General features: G+C 37.4%; 1 protein-coding gene across 3 annotated transcripts; it reads left to right on the forward strand.

The window, feature by feature from the left end:
* Positions 1–11095, forward strand: LOC124835478 (uncharacterized). Of its 3 annotated transcripts, XM_088096565.1 has the most exons (9): positions 1–52; positions 189–322; positions 1342–1821; positions 2708–2870; positions 9284–9566; positions 9709–9781; positions 9853–9943; positions 10022–10101; positions 10340–11095. In XM_088096565.1, the coding sequence occupies exons 1-9, from the start codon at positions 1–3 to the stop codon at positions 10586–10588; spliced, it is 1605 nt and encodes a 534-aa protein (XP_087952691.1). In that variant the 3' UTR covers positions 10589–11095. The 3 variants fall into 3 exon arrangements, with proteins under 3 accessions (XP_087952691.1, XP_047166356.1, XP_047166357.1); XM_047310400.2 differs by lacking the exon at positions 1–52 and having other exon boundaries at positions 99–322; XM_047310401.2 differs by lacking the exons at positions 1–52; positions 10022–10101 and having other exon boundaries at positions 99–322.
* Positions 11096–17220: the final 6125 nt, after the last annotated feature.

The following is a 17220-nucleotide window of genomic DNA, read 5'->3' on the forward strand; positions in this document are numbered from 1 at the left end:
ATGAAACATGTCTGCTTCAAGCTTACACCACAATCTGTCTCCATGGTGCTTCTCTTCTCCACTCTTTACTATATTCTCTCTGAGCTTTTCTTCTGCGAATTTTCATCTTCCATGATCCAGGGAAGGTTTCACCTATCTTTCCTGCAAAACCAACATTTGTTTCAATTTCAACTGTTCTGCTCAAACCTGTATTGTTTATTTGTCTCTTGGTTTGGTGGGTTCCCCACTGAACATGGCAACTGAAGCTGCAGACTCTTCCAACCACAAAAATAACCAAGGCCATGGCACCACTGGAAGTAGAAGTGATACCCCAATTCAAAAGGTCCTTCCTTCACATGTTGTCATGTCTCTCTCTATTCTTTTCTTGCTTTGTACTAACTTTTTCTCTTTGTTTTCTTGACTTCAATTGAAGGTTGTGGTTGTGGGTGTTCTGTTTCTGCCTTAATTTACTTTTTCGCCTTTTGTTTATCTATCATTGGTCATATAGTTAAAGGCTGTTCATGCATGGCCAATTGGTTTTGCAGTCTTTTCATCTTTAGTTGTTGTTGGTAAGCCAACATACTTATGTGTTGTTTGTACAAGGAAAGCTGAAATATGAACATATTGAAGAGAGGGGCATTTGGGTTCTAGTAAAGGTTGAAAATTTAGTGTTTAGAGGTTTAAAATAAGCTTTGAATTTAAAATTTGAATACAGCTGACAAGATACTGCAATCTGTGTCGCCCTTCATAATTTTTGTTAACATGATCAGATGTTTCAAGCTCTCCAATTGAGTAACTTGTATTTTCCTGCTCAAAAATGAATTATTTCTTACAAATTGGGGGCAGATCTTTGACACTGAAAATTGTATGATCCTCAAATTATCTTTCTGTGTGACGTTTCTCTCTGGATTTATGTAATGTGAAGTTTCAAATAGTATAGTGCTTGTGACTACTATGATTTGTTCATATTTTTAGATTTGGGAAAACTGCTACACTTTTTCATGAATGCCAATTGTTTGATGAATTGTATGGTCGTCGGTCTTACAAAACTCTCTTGCGATGTTGATAAAGTATTAAGAGTAGTTTACTTTGATTTCATTCTACTTCGTATCTCCCCTATGCTGACTAATGCACCATATGCTTAAGCACTTCCTTCTAAGAAGGGGAAAATTTTCAACAGCGTGATATTGTTTGAAAATTAGTTAATTTGAAACCCAGCCTTTAACTGAAGTATCCTCTGACTAAAACTAAATGTTTCTGATATATTTGTGTATCACTACGGTTTATTACATTGCAGCTCAATATGTAAATATTTTCCTTTTCTACTCTTAAGAAAGTTTTCTTCTGCTTTTTTGTACATAGGGTCCAGCATCATCGGAAATAACAGAGGAATTCACAAGAGATCAACGTGGGACAAGGGAAAACCTTATCGTGGATATACCTGCAATATCTCATGAGGAACAAAAAGAAGATTATGTGAGGATAAACATGCCTCTAACTCCACCTCCAAGAAGAGTGATTTTTTCCCCTTGTCCAAGTCCTGTTTACCCAAGAAGCAAAGAATCCCCAGGTCCCTCCTCATCAAAAAGTAGATCAAATATTAAAGCCTTTCTTCCTAAACTCAGTTTTAAATTTCGCAACACAAGCTCGGAGATTGAAAAGGCTGCTTTCCTAGCACTTGGAGGATCAGCAACAGTGGCACCAAAAAGGCCTTTTCTATCAAGGACATTATCTCTTGTCACACCTAGAGGGAAGAAAACATCATCCTTACCTGTAACCCCAATTGCTCATTCAAATCCTGGGTCTGTACATGGCGGCAACATGGCTTATGCAGAAACAGTTGTGAGTAGCTTGACAACTAACGCAACATGTTACGTTGTAATTGTTATATGTAGGTAATTAGCATATTGAAAATATAAATGGTTAAAATATTTGTGAAAAAAACCCGTTCTTCCTTTGATATTTGTAGTAGTGATGCTTTGTTTTCATGAAACCAGGTTTCCTGCCATGATTGTATGCGTGTGTTTACTCTAAACTGTCAGTTGTTCTCTTTGTTGTTCAACTGACCAAACTTGAAAATACCAAACAGATGTTATCGAGCGTCATTAAAGATTGTTCTTTCAGAAATGGTTTTGCTTTAAATTATCATTTCAATTTTTTAACATGGTATTTCAGATTTTATGCAACTAACCCTTATATTTGAATCTGTCACTTATATCTTGGCATCATCATAGAAAATTTAGTACCCATTAAATATATTTTTACACTTCACAGATTTTTCATACACAGCAATGAGCAGTAACACGTACTTCTCTTTTAATTAACATTTTGAATGATGTTTTGTTTCATTTTTCTTGTGCTACAGTTGACTGAGCTGATTTGTTTTGCTTCCTATAGTTAGCTAGTGAAGAAATCATGATTGACTAAGCATCGCATAAAAAATTTCATTATTAGTATCGGTCTCACTTAGATCAAATTAACATAAATCATACAATCCAAGATTGACTACGTGGCTTTCTTCAAAAGATGTATCTTTTAACGTGTTCATAAGTGCTACTTATCCCCTTCATGTTACTCTGAAGTCTGCAACACTACAGTTTGATATGTTAAAGCTATAAAATAAAATTTCTACATATTATGTTCCAAATCATCATTAGACATTTTTTTATCTCTGATAATTTGGTCCTCACTTACATGATCATGTCTTGTTTTTTACTTCATTTTACAGGAGAATGAAATGAAATTACCAATTCATCGTTCTCGTTCAGTACCTATGCTAAACAAAGAAGGTAGCTCACCCGTACCTGGCATGTTTCGTATAGTTCCGACCACATTACGAGTGGATGATAAAATTTCCGCAACACCTATAACATCTCCACTTCATGATACTGGTAATATTTCTTTTCAAAATTTCTTTATGAAAGATATGTTAAACTTGGAATCTTCAACAATGTGTTATATATCTCGATTAAACTAAACTATATGCTAGATGTAGATGGAGATATTTTTGTTTGTTATATTCATTATGACTATCAACTGACAACTGCAAATGGCTGTAATTCACAGTTCCAAGTATTTCAAAGATGAGAAGGGCTAACAAAATATTATCTACAAAACTACTATATTATTGGTTAAATTTCATGTGGATCCCACCAGAAAGGGAGCGGGCCTGTGTGTTCAGTGGGACTCACAAAATTCCCCCCATGATAGACTGTATTGCTAGCATTCTGTTTTATTATTTAGTATGTTTCTATCACTGATTAAAATGCACAATATAATCTGCTTTCTGTATATGACACTGTTAATATTTTGGGTTTGGTTATTCTGCGAAATAGATTTATAAACTGAAGTTATTTTTCTGACTCAACTGTTAGGAACTGTTACATGTTTCCTTTGTCATCTGATAAGGTATTTTAAAGAACAAAAAAAATTAAATGAAGACTCAAATGGAATATGGATGATTTTTATTTTCTGCAGAGCAAGAAAATCAGTAAGATATGAATATCTCACTGCCCAGAGCCAAGCTCCTCAGAAAAACCAAGAATTGTTCCCTTTCCACTAAACAAAATAACCGTCCTCCCCCAAAACTTCACTGCCTGATTCTTTTTAAAACAACCACACCACTTTCTCTCTCTTCTAACCAACCTATTCCTCCCTAGTGTGCCACGTTACCCTTCCTAGTCTTTTTTCTCTCATATACTCTACCCCATCTATTCTTGATCTTTTCTTCTTGGATCAAGGGCTCATTCAGCCCAATAAAGTTTGGGTCTATATCAATACCCCTTTCTTGAAATAGAGCCTTGTCCTCAAGGCTAAATTCTAGAAATTGGCTTCGAATTATCACTTCATCTTCCCAAGTAGCTTCATCAACATTTTGTCCCTTCCAATGCACCAGCACTTGCTTCTTATTTTCACCCCTCTGTGTGTTGTTCTGAGTCGCCAAGATCCCCTCGGGAACTAATAATTCCGCTCTGTCATCCTCCAACCCAGTAGGAATTTGCTCCTCAACCTTATACTTACCCACAGCTCTTTTTAATAATGATACATGAAAAACAGGATGAATCTTTGAATTTGGTGGCAATTTCAGTCGATATGCCACTTCCCCAATTTTCTCCACAATCTCAAAAGGGCCATAATATCTAGCACTTAATTTTGGGTTGACCCTGTTCATGACAGACTGCTTCCTATTCAGTTTCAATTTTAAAAACACAAGATCACCCACAACAAAGTGTCTTTCCTTTCGATGCTTATTGGCTTGAGTCCTCATCCTGTCCTGGGCACGGAGCAAATGGGATTTTAGTTGTCTTAACACCTCATCCCTCTCTAAAAGATCTTTCTGGACAGCTTCAACTCTCACTTCTCCTTGCACCACTTGCACAATCTTGGGGGGTGGTCTCCCATAGACAACTTCAAAAGGAGTCATTCCGGTAGATCCATGATAAGTGGTGTTGAACCAAAACTCTGCCCAAGGCATCCAGAGCACCCACATTTTGGGTTGGTCAGTGATAAAACACCTTAGATAAGTCTCCAAACACCTGTTTGTTACCTCAGTTTGTCCATCTGATTGTGGATTATAAGCTGTGCTCATTTGTAATTTGGTGCCCTGTATCTTAAAGAACTCTTTCCAAAACAAACTCATGAATACTGGATCCCTATCACTCACCACATAATTGGGAATCCCATGAAGCCTCACTACCTCCTTAACAAATATTTCAGCCAGAACCTTTGCAGTATAAGGATGTTTAAGGGCCACAAAATGACAGTATTTTGTTAAACGATCAACAACCACCAATATGGCTTCGAACCCTCTAGATCTTGGCAGTTCCGTAATGAAGTCAATACTTAGATCCTCCCAAATCCTTTTCGGAATTGGTAGTGGTTGTAGTAAACCACCAGGAGCTGTTGTGATGTATTTTTGCCTCTGACATGTGTCACAAGCTTGGACAAACTGTTGGACATCCTTTTTCATCCCTTTCCAATACAAGTTGGCTGCTAATCTCCTATTTCCAATACAAGTTGGCTGCTAATCTCCTATATGTACGATAGAAACCTGAATGACCACCTTGGGGAGTAGCATGAAATTCTTCTAAGAACTTAGGAATCCAATCTGATTTTTCCGGAACAAGAAGGCGATTTTTATAGTATAATACGCCCTGCTTGTATTCGTAACCCGCATGAGCATGCCCACCCTGTCCTGCCTTCACCTCTTCAATTATCTTCTTTAATTTATCATTAGCATGCACTTCGGCATTGAGTTCTTGCCAATCTAACCAGATTGGAAAATACACCATACTATTTATTTCCATTTCTTCTCTGCTACGAGACAAAGCATCGGCCCCTGATTCTCCTTACCAGGCTTGTAAACAATCTCAAAATTATAGCCTAACAACTTTGCTAACCAGTTTTGCTGTGCCCCAATAGTTATACGTTGCTGCATTAATTGTTTCAAACTCTTTTGATATGAGAAAACCGTAAATTTTCTACCCAAAGATAAGGTCTCAAATGTTGCATTGCCAATGCTACCGCCATCAATTCTCTCTCGTAGGCCGATTTCGTCAAATTACGAGGACTCAAAGCCTTGCTATAATACGCTATTGGCTTTTTTCCTTGCATCAAGATAGCCCCAATTCCTCTTCCTGACGCATCACACTCCAGGACAAACTCCTCATCAAAGTTCGGGAGTTGTAATACCAGTGCGGTGGTAATCCTTCGTTTAAGTTCTTCAAAGGCTTCTTGAGCCTTCTCATTCCAACCAAAACCATCTTTTTTAGTTAAATCTGTTAGGGGTTTGGCTACCTTACCATAATCCTTAATGAATTTACGGTAGTAGCCTGTAACACCCAGAAAACCACGAAATCCCTTCACATTCTTAGGGACAGGCCACTCCGTGACGCTGTTAATCTTGGCCGGGTCAACCGCAACTCCTTGTATTGAGACAATGTGCCCCAAATATTCAACACTTTCCTGCCCAAACATGCATTTTTCCTTGTTTGCAAATAATTGGTTAGTTCTCAACACTTCCAACACCCTTTCCAGTAATTGCAAATGTTCTTCCCAGCTACTACTGTATACGAGAATATCATCAAAAAACACCAGTACTCCTTGCCGTAACAACGTACAAAAGACTTCATTCATGAGTGCTTGAAAGGTTGAAGGTGAATTCATTAATCCAAAGGGCATCACCAGGTATTAGTAATGACCCTCATGTGTTTTGAATGCAGTTTTTGGTATATCTTCCTCCTTCATCCTAACTTGATGATAACCCGAACGAAGATCGAGTTTAGAGAAAAACCTGGCACCATGCAACTCATCCAACAATTCCTCGATAACTGGTATGGGAAATTTATCAGGGATAATGGCTTTATTCAATGCTCTATAATCCACACACATACGCCTCTTGTTGTTTTTCTTTTTCACCAAAATTACAGGACTGGAATAAGCACTCTGGCTGTGCCGCATATAGCCCACCTCTATCAATTCTCGCACTTGTTTCTCAATTTCATTCTTCTGATGGTAAACGATAGGGTCTCACATTAATAGGTTCTTGTCCAAGTTTAAGATTGATCCTGTGCTCCTTCACGCGTACAGGTGGCAGCCCTTTTGGTTCCTCAAACACCTCACTAAATTGCTGCAACATATTGTCCAGGACGCTCCTCTGCTCCGAGCTCAGCCCATCATTCTCCATTTTTCCTTGATCTTCCAATAAACCACAAACTGACATTACCAAGGAATTCCCATGAGGAACCCCTCTCAGCAACCTTTCACCTTGATTAGTTTGTACTTTCATAATCTGATTTTTCCAATCCACCATGGTTTCTCCCAACATCGTTAACCACGACATTCCTAATATTATATCCATATCCTCTAAGTCAAAGAGAAATGCATCAATTTCAAATTCTCCCTCATCAAACCTTACCTTTATACCTCTCAAACACCTTGAGTTTCTGATTTGTGTCCATCTCCCATTAAAATCTTCATTTGTTTTGTCCTTTCCCACTTCCAACCCAACGCTTCAACAAGTCTCCTAGAAATAAAATTGTGGGTAGCGCCATTATCTATCAAAAACAACATAGGAATCTCTCCAATCATTCCACGCAACTTCATTGTTCTCGGTTGATCATCATTGTCGCTCTCACTAGTACAGATATTTAATGCCGTGCATGGAGCTACAACCTTGTATTCCTCTTCATCGTTGGCGCTTTCCTCTTCTCTCTTGTCGCATTCAACTTGGATTTCCTCGTCAATCATGATGACCCGAAGCTGTTTCACCGGGCATCGATGGAGGGGTCCAAATAACCCACCACACTTATAACACAAACCTTTTTTGTTTTCTGTCCAAGAGATCCTGATAGGTGAGATGATTGGCTCCTCTATCTTTAGGTCCAGTTCTACTTTGCCCACCCCAATCTTTTTTTTCACTTGGGCCTGGTCCATTTCCTCCCCAATTTCCCCCATTCTGTTTTGGGCCAGTTTTACCCAACACACTAAAGACAGGTCGGTTTCCCAATTGGGTTTTACCATCACTACGTGGCTCACCTCTTCCCTGCCACATTCTGTTTCTCCCTGACATCTCCACATCAATTGCACGAGCCACATTCATCATGCGCCCACTTAGAACTCGCTAGGATAGGCTCTAAACATGGCTCTGATACCATATTAGAAGGTGGGTTTTAAGCCTAACTCACCCCACAAAACCAGTTTGTAAGGTGAGGTTTGCACCTCACTTATATATTATAATTTGACCTTATCTCTAGGCGATGTGGGACTTCCAACACAAATATTCAAAACTTCTAATATAATCCTCCACACTTCCTGTTTGTTTCAGAGAAACCAATTGATCATAAACACTTCCTTCACCCATTCCTCCATATCTCTCCAGCATCTCTCTTTTCAAATCTTCCCATGTTAACTCCTCATATTCATTCAACAGAGACTGAAAAAAATGTATCGTGCTTCCTTCCATACATAGATGGGCAAGGTTTACACGAACGACTTCTCGTGTCTCTTGGACATTAAACCTCTGCCCTCGCAATCCACCCTACGGGGTCTTCACCGTGGAATGACGACAACTCTATTTTCTTCATCGATTGGCGAAATTCCAACAAATCATCTCCGTCAAGTTGTTTCATACTTGAAAACACCTTCGGTATAACCTTTACCGAATTCGTTTTCTTCTGTTCCACCGACCCCTGTTCTTCGTCTCGTTCTCTCTTCCCTTCGTAAATTCTGACATTAGGTTGAGCAACTTTGATTGATTCTCAGCTGCCTCCATACGTAATATTGCGATCTTCTCAGCGGCGTCCTTACGAACATTCTCCAAATGGGTTTGGTTCTGCAACGATTGCGCAACTAGCTCCTCAACAACTGCCTTGAGTTTGGTCACTTCTCCCACAACGAACCCTACCTTCGTCTCATCATTCTCCTCAGCTACCGGTTCCCCTTGAGTATTGTTCTTCTTCGGTGGCATTGTGTGCACCTATCCGGAAGGTCGGACCAATGATAAGGTTTTTTAAAGAACAAAAAAAATTAAATGAAGACTCAAATGGAATATGGATGATTTTTATTTTCTGCAGAACAAGAAAATCAGTAAGATATGAATATCTCACTGCCCAGAGCCAAGCTCCTCAGAGAAACCAAGAATGGTTCCCTTTCCACTAAACAAAATAACCGTCCTCCCCCAAAACTTCACTGCCTGATTCTTTTTAAAACAACCACACCCCTTTCTCTCTCTTCTAACCAACCTATTCCTCCCTAGTGTGCCACGTCACCCTTCCTAGTCTTTTTTCTCTCATATACTCTACCCCATCTATTCTTGATCTTTTCTTCTTGAATCAAGGTCTCATTCAGCCCAATAAAGTTTTTGGGTTTGGTTATTCTGCGAAATAGATTTATAAACTGAAGTTATTTTTCTGACTCAACTGTTAGGAACTGTTACATGTTTCCTTTGTCATCCTACTCAATCTCCTGCTTCAGCTGTCTTATTCTTTCCAGTTACATGTGTGTGTGTATATATTTGTATATGTATGTGCATGGATGTATGCATGTGTGTATATATACCTATGTATCATCATATATATATATATATATATATATACATGCATACACATATACACGCATATATTGTGTTCTATCCGCATACTGAGTTGCTATATGTTCTCTTTGGCTGCAAACTTATTTTCCAGGGTTAAGTGGTGGTTTTGACAATGTTGCTAATTTCCAAGTCCAAAGAAATCCGTTCTTGGCTTGGACCTCTAGATTAAGTTCCTTCAGTGACAATTTTATTTACTAGAGTATTTTGTTTCAGTTCACAATGAGGATGGTGGTGAAGATATTCCGGAAGAAGAAGCTGTTTGTCGAATTTGTATGGTTGAACTTGGAGAAGGTGCTGATACTTTTAAATTGGAGTGTAGCTGCAAAGGTGAGCTTTCATTGGCACATAAAGAATGTGCAGTCAAATGGTTTACCATTAAAGGTAATAGAACATGTGATGTGTGCAAGCAAGAGGTTCAGAACCTACCTGTCACTCTTTTACGAGTTCAAAATGGTCAGACCCATAACATACTGGGGTCAGACGCTTCTCATTACAGGTATCATAACTTTTTATCAATTTTAGTGGTTTCATAATTCTTTTGGGATTTCGAGGAAGCTTAACTTCTTTTAGCCCTCTCTGGTTTTCTTTCAGTATGTTTTCCACCATGGTACAACTGAACTTACGCAAGTTTTTTATAGGGTTTGGCAGGATGCTCCCGTTCTTGTTGTTATCAACATGCTGGCTTACTTTTGTTTTCTTGAGCAGCTTCTTGTAAGTTTAACTACTGCTAGATAATATATTCCCTTTAGCCAATTTGAATTCCTGATGTTATCAATGGACAGGTGTCTAATATGGGATCCGGTTCTATTGCCATGTCTCTCCCATTTTCATGTATATTGGGTCTTCTTGCGAGCATGACAGCAACAACAATGGGTAGAGCTTTTTCTACTTTTTCTACTTTTCCTCCTTTGTTATTATATAATATAGAACTAATTCCTCCAAAATTTTTAGTGAGGAGAAATCATGTTTGGATTTATGCAACTGTTCAGTTTTGTCTGGTGGTTCTTTCTGGGCATCTTTTCTTTTCATTGGTAAGAAATTCCTTTTGAAACCATAGTTACAGGACATTTTTGTGTTGTGCTATGTTTTGTATATGCATTCAAATAAAAATGAATTGTAGTGATCAAAATTTGTTAGAGCCATGATCGATGAGCTAAATGTTTAGGATTTCAACATGTTAGCCTTCAATTTTAATGATAGAGAACTAATTAAATTTGCATATTCAAAATATTTCTAATGTCATGTATTTTCATACATTTGAGAGGGCAGATTCATATGCAAGCTGTTCTTGCTATCCTACTAGCTACACTTACTGGGTTTGGAGTTGTAATGTGTGGAGCTTCTATTCTTATGGAGATTTTAAAGTGGAGGAGGAGATCCCTTGCTCAGTCAAATCAACAGCAAGGTTCCCAAGATGCGGTGCCACCAGATCAATCATCTACAGTTGCACATCAACCTCAGACTGGTTCTGAACAAATTGAAAGCAATTTAGGAGAGTCTTCTCAACAGAGGAGTTGACAGAATATTGGCTTAAACATATTTGGGTCTCTAAAATATGACCTTTTTCTATTTTAATGTCCATTTAAATTTTAATTATTTTTGGTCCCTACATTTAATACGAGTAATACGTTTTTACTCCCTTACAAGCTCCATCAAGTATAAAAAGCACATTTAAAAAAAAAAAAAATCAATGAAACAGTTTTTACTTTTGGAACAACAGAGGTTGTATTTTCAGGACCAAAAATATGTTTAAGCTATTCGCTGAAAGCTGACCAGGCATCATAAAGGTATCGGGTTGTATATAATGTGCATATTGTATAGACAAGTTTGGGCACACTGAACTCTTGTTTTCCTTTCTGATGCCATGATACATACAGGATAGACATGGATCATGTATGGCATGATTGGCATCCATTGTTCCATCTCTCATAAAACCATAACAATACTTGTGCGAGAATTGCTTGATGCAAAGTTGAAGAATGGTTGATTTTATGCTACAATAATGGTTGAAGTTTTACATTCCAATTTTTGGCCATATATACAGTATATGATTTAGACTTCCCATAGAACCCAGAAAGTGGCAAAAATACACTGAATTCGTTGCCATTCTTTTACTGCAATGTGGTTGTAAATTTGACATAGACAAGAGCGAAAAGACAAACCAAATGTAGGTAAATTATCATTTTGGCTCTTAAAAGTGAGAAAACCAATGATGACTTAGTCTTTGAAAGAACAAAAACTTTAATATAATTCCTGGATAGAAAGTGTGATGATAATATCTTGTTATTATGAGACCATGTTATTACTGATATAATGCTAAGAACCAATTTGACACTAATGTGCATATGAGTCAGTTTAACATGATTAAACTATGAAGTTTAGAGACAAATCTGTGGTTAAGTTGTAAAGTAAAACATATTTACATATTTGAGAAGTAAATAAAACCTTGAGATTTTTCAAAAAGCAAATTACAGAGTATTTTCAGGAACTAGCATGTTGATTTGCCAAACCATATTAAGATAATTGTGAAATTTAATATCTGTAGATTGGAGTCGTTTTCAAGAAGGTGGGTGAAAGGAACTGGTGCTACATTCTTTTAATGTGAATTGAAAGGCAATATGTGAAATGGTTGAAAATGAACTAATAATTGGGTGGCACATCATGAGGGAGTGGCCATGTTTTGAGGAAGTGCCACTTCTTTTGATTCTATCATTGGCTGCGTACCCAGAAGCCTTTATGGGATATATGACCCTCTCCACTACGATCGCCGTACCACCGTCCTCGTTGTCATCGTTGTCATATCATAAGTTTCAAAATCACCACATTAATATTAATTTTGACACAAGATCATATGATTTTGATTATTTCGACCAGACAACTGTTTTGTTTTCTAACACTTTTTTATTGAAATTTCTATATGTTATGATTTTTTTAAGTTGTTGATTTACTTCTTTTTTTTTCGTCGTGTGTATTGGGTGTCCGATCTCCTAATAAATAAGTCTAGCATTAAATAAAAAATAAGAAAATTAAACATATAAAAGAAGTTTCATAAACTAAATATTTAAAAATTTTAGTCAAAAAATTCCTAATTTTTAATATGAATTGGATTAATGTTATTGATGTTGGTTAAACTCATGTTGAATATATATAAAACTCATCAATGATATTTTTAAAAATAGACCCATCATCCATTGTCAATGTAACCAATGATATCTGAGAACACTGAAGAGTCAAATCAGTGGTGAATTGAATCTAGGGGCTCCATGTTCACTCCAGAAAACCATTCTGGTAAATTAGTAGGTAGTGTAAGAGTTGGATCAATTCCTGGAATTAAAGAAATAACAAGTTGATTTCTAAATATGCCAACCTTTTTCATTTTACTCTTTAAACATAGATTAATAGTATTCATCTTTTTTAATTTTAAAGTACAGCGAGGGTACCCTTAAACTCTTTCATGGACAGACTGTGTTTTAAACTGAATCGAAAATATAATTATTGAATGGGATGTAAGATCGTCTTCTGAGTTACAATACATTTGCTTAAAAATTATCAATTTTTTATTATTTCTCAATGTTTAAATTTAACATTTGTAGATAAAAACGCAGATAAAAAAAAGCTCATAATTTAGGTTGACATGTTAAATTATATTAATTTAATAATTTGTTCATGTAATTTAAAGAATAATTTTGATGTAAAGATTATAATGTGATGATAGAATATAAATGTATTAAAGTTATAGAGAATATTTTAGAGTTATTAAAATTAATCATTCTCTTCTGACTTTAAAAATGACATTTTTGGTATTTTATTAAAGTTAGTAAAATATCATAAAATAGGGACATGTTTTACTTTTGTTAATACGTTAAGTTTCTGAAAAGTGGGAGCAAAAGATTACGTTCTAAAAAAGATAGAGAAACAACGATTTTTGACAAAAGGAGACATCCTTGTAAGCAATTGTTAGAAAAGAAATGACTTGTTTCTAAAGATTACGTTCTAAAAAAGATAAAGAAACAACGATTTTTGACAGAAGGAGACATCCTTGTAAGAAATTGTTAGAAAAGAAATGCCTTGTTTCTCAAAACCAAGAGAGGGGTGAATTGGTGATTACCAAAAACAAATGCTTTTTAAATCTTTTCACAAAATTTGAATGATCTTTAATCTTTTTTGTAATCTAAGCAATAAGCGAATGCAATTTTAAAGTAAAAGAGATAAACAAAGAAGAACAAACACAAGGTTTTTGTCCTGGTTCGGCCTCAATGCCTACATCCAGTTTCCCTTCCAATCAACCTTAGATTGAAGGATCTTTCACTATAATGATTTGAGATTTATGTTAACACTTCGTCAAGTGTACCGAATCGTATCAAGTAATAATAAATGGTAAGACCAAGTATCGTTTCCCAAAGGACTCACGACCTAGACAGTTGTGTGATTTCTTGATTAAATGAGACTTGTAAACAAAATCATTGTGGTTGAATTGCGAAAAATAAACATGAATGCAAGTTTTGATCAATTGAATTGAAAGATGCAAAAGTGATTGATGTAAAATATGGAATGATGATGTTGTTGGGGTTTCCGACTTATCCTATCCACTCTCATGTATTCATGAATTCATCTTTCTTCATTAATGTTAATGCCACTTTCTAATTTACCTTAAACCCGATGTCTCGATGAAGAAAGCCTACTCCTAATCACTAGTTTACAATGTCTTGTCTCCCTAACAATTATTCATGCATTACATTCGCACAGAAGCTTAAAGGAAACCAATCCTCCTATTCCTATGTCTAGGTAATATTGCTTTTGGGAGAATTTCCCCAGTTCTAGATTTCCCCGTATGTGTCCATCAACAAAATCAATAATCATGTAATTGAATGAGTTAAACAAAGCATGCATAGAGTAAAGAGGAAAAAACCTAACAATTAATGAAGTAAAGCAATTCAATACATGAGAGTTTCAAAGGATTACATCGTTTCCCCAACAACAACAGAGGTTTAGTTCACCATAGACATGGTGAAACTAGATGAAAATAATGAAAAGAATGAAAGATAGAACCCTAGAATTTGAAGAAAGGAGCTTCCGCATCCAAAATCCGCCTCTAAGGGGTGAAAGGAGTGTGATTTCGCCTCTTTCTGTCCAAAGATATCAACCCTAGGTTGACTAAACCCTTATATAGTTTATTAAAAATACAGAAAAATGGCCCAAGCCCAATTAAATAGCGCTCAACAGCAGTTTTGGCGCTCAGCGGTAAGTGCGACACTCAGAATGACCCTCAGCGTTGACGCTCAGGCGCGAAACAGTGTACTCAACAGCACAGTCTGGCACTCAGCAGTAGGTGCGATACTTGAATTGGCCCTCAACGTTAGCGCTTAAGCATGAGACAATGTACTCATCAGCTAGATTAGCGCTCAGCGGTGCAAATGGTGCTGAGCGGTGGCAACGATTCTTCTTTTGTCCACTTTTCCTTCCTTTCTTGAGTCCAACTCCTTGCTACTTTAACTTCTTTCATCCAATTCATCTAAATTCCTGTCAAAACAAGGAAAATCAAGCATAAAACCCATCCAACTCTCTTATTTTCAAAACTTAAGTAAAAGCATGATTTCAAGCTAGTTTCTAAGTCATAAAGGTTGTTTTTAAGGTCAAAATTAAGTATAAAAATAACGGTTTTTCAACCGTTATCACAACCCCAAACTTAGAACTTTGCTTGTCCTCAAGCAAACAAGATGTAACTCAGTCTTCACCAATCAATACAATGGTTCAACACATTCAAAAACTCTTTCTTTAAGACAAGTAATCACTCAAATCAACTCATCAGTTAAAATTTAGTCAAGATGCACACATGCCTTGATTCACAACTACTCATCATGGTGTTCACATAATCACATAATCTCCAACAGATGCTATTCTCATGAATGATCAATTAACTAAGCATAAATGTAATCAAACGCTCATGGAATCATTCCTCACCAGATAAAGTGTTTCACTCAATCACACAAGTGTATATAGAGGTCACTCATTCACTCTACTATCACAATGTCACATGAATCAACTTTGCCTTTCATTTAACCACAATCAAACACATTCACAAGCAAGCATCATCACAAGGACTTTCTATGGCTTATAATGTGGTTGGGCTAAAAAGAAAATTAGTTTTTCTAGAGCACAAAATCCTTGAGATAAGAGAATCATCATTTAAACACAACCATTCTTACTTATTCCCAACTTTCCTTTGCATTGAGCTTTTCTTTTTCTTTCTTTTTCTTTCCTTTTTCTTTTGCTTTTCACGTGCTTAACACTTGGCTCAATGCTTTTTATTTTTCCTTTTTAGACTTCCCAACAACCCAAACTTGAACCTTCATCAATACCACAAGATATTCTCAACTCAACTCAAGGTAAAGATTTTCAAAAAGGGTTTTCACATCCTATTCAAGGCTAAAGGTTCAAAAGATATAACACATCGTGTTCTCTTTTATTTGGCTAAAATCATGCATTTGGCTAAAAAGGGTTACCAACAAATGACCTTGATCATATGACACATACAAGCAAGTGATTCAATGTAAAAGGTGTCAACATCATCCTTGATGATGATATATGGGCCAATGTGGCCATGATGCCTATTCGAGATGACGCTCTTAAAGTGCATCTCGGTGTAGCTGGCTTCAATCAACTTCTCGCTTTTCAATCTTTTCTTAGTGTACCAGATGAGCCCCAGACGGTCCCAGACAAAACACATGGGACATTCAGTAGGACTCGAGCACCCAGACCGGACGATCATGACAGGTAGGTCTGCAGAAGTGATTAAGGTAAAACACCGATTAGAGGGTTGGGCTCTGGATTGGGCCGTGATTAAGGCCCTGTTAATCCTAGGCCCATGACCAAAACTGTGAATACAGGTCAAAGGTAAGAGGTAGGCAAATTTATTAATTATGCATTTATTACCGCGCCTAAAAACTCGATCGGACCTTTACTAACTTAAGCATTAGAGCACCTTTGACAGGTACCCTCCCAGGCGCACAGGACGAACAGACTGTGACCAACGAAAGAGAGGACGGCGAGAAGATCGGACGAACGTAGCGCTAAGCCCACGAATTTAGGTGACTTGACCCCATACAGAAACATTTTGGTGCCCACCGTGGGGCCGAGAAACTAAACCCAATGGTGACCACAAGAAACATGAGCAACAAGGACCCAATTGAGATGATAAGGATGTTACAACAGCAGATGGAAGAGTTGCAGCAACATGAGGTGGAGATGGCGACCGTGCGCGCCGAGTGCTCAGCCCGCATAGCATAGGAGAAAAGATCCGGAGCGGGAGATAAAACCGAAGAAGAGCGCGGCAAGGCCGGCCAGGAAGGTGTTTCGGAGCACAGTAGCATGCCTGATCCTACCTGAAAACCGCCCGGGTCGGAGGTCGACGGAAGCAAGGTTAAGGCCGATCAGGAGGAGAGCGCAGCCCTAAGCAAACAGCTGGTGGTGAAGGTCGAGGATACCTCTGACCACCTAGCATTCGTCCAAGCTATCATGGACGTCCACATATCCAAGCATTTCGTCCCACCGCAGGTCAACATTTACGATGGGACGACCGACCCTGACGATCATGTAAAACATCTAAGGAAATGGGGGAGGTTCTTGAAGTCACACATGAAGGAACGAATGAAGTGAAAAGGGCCAAAAAGAATTCTCTCATACAGGAGTATGAGCTGTTCAGAATGGAAGCGGGAGAGACTATCTCTGAAGTGCAAAAACGATTCACATACATAGTCAATCACCTCATGGCTCTCGAGAAAGTGTTTGATAAAGAAGAAATCAACATAAAGATCCTGAAAATCCTCAACAGAAGCTGGCAACCGAAAGTCACTGCAATATCTGAATCAAGAGACTTGACAAGCATGAACATGGCCATGTTATTTCGAAAACTCAAAGAACATGAATTGGAGCTTGGAAGGCTAAAGGAGGAAGAAGAAATTGAAGAGAAGAAATCAATTTCTCTAAAGGCCACAAGCAAGAAAGCTATAAAGAATCTTGAACCTAAAGTTGAATCAGATGCACAAGTACCAGAAAAGGAAATCATGAATGTGAAAATTTAACAAATTCATGAAGAATAAAAATTCTGCAACTAACAATGCAGACTTTTCAAGAGGAGGAAAGAAGAGCTC

The sequence above is a fragment of the Vigna umbellata genome, chromosome 8 (assembly GCF_029865625.1).
Source record: "Vigna umbellata cultivar VRB3 chromosome 8, Vumbellata_1.0, whole genome shotgun sequence".
Taxonomy (NCBI): Eukaryota; Viridiplantae; Streptophyta; class Magnoliopsida; order Fabales; family Fabaceae; genus Vigna; species Vigna umbellata.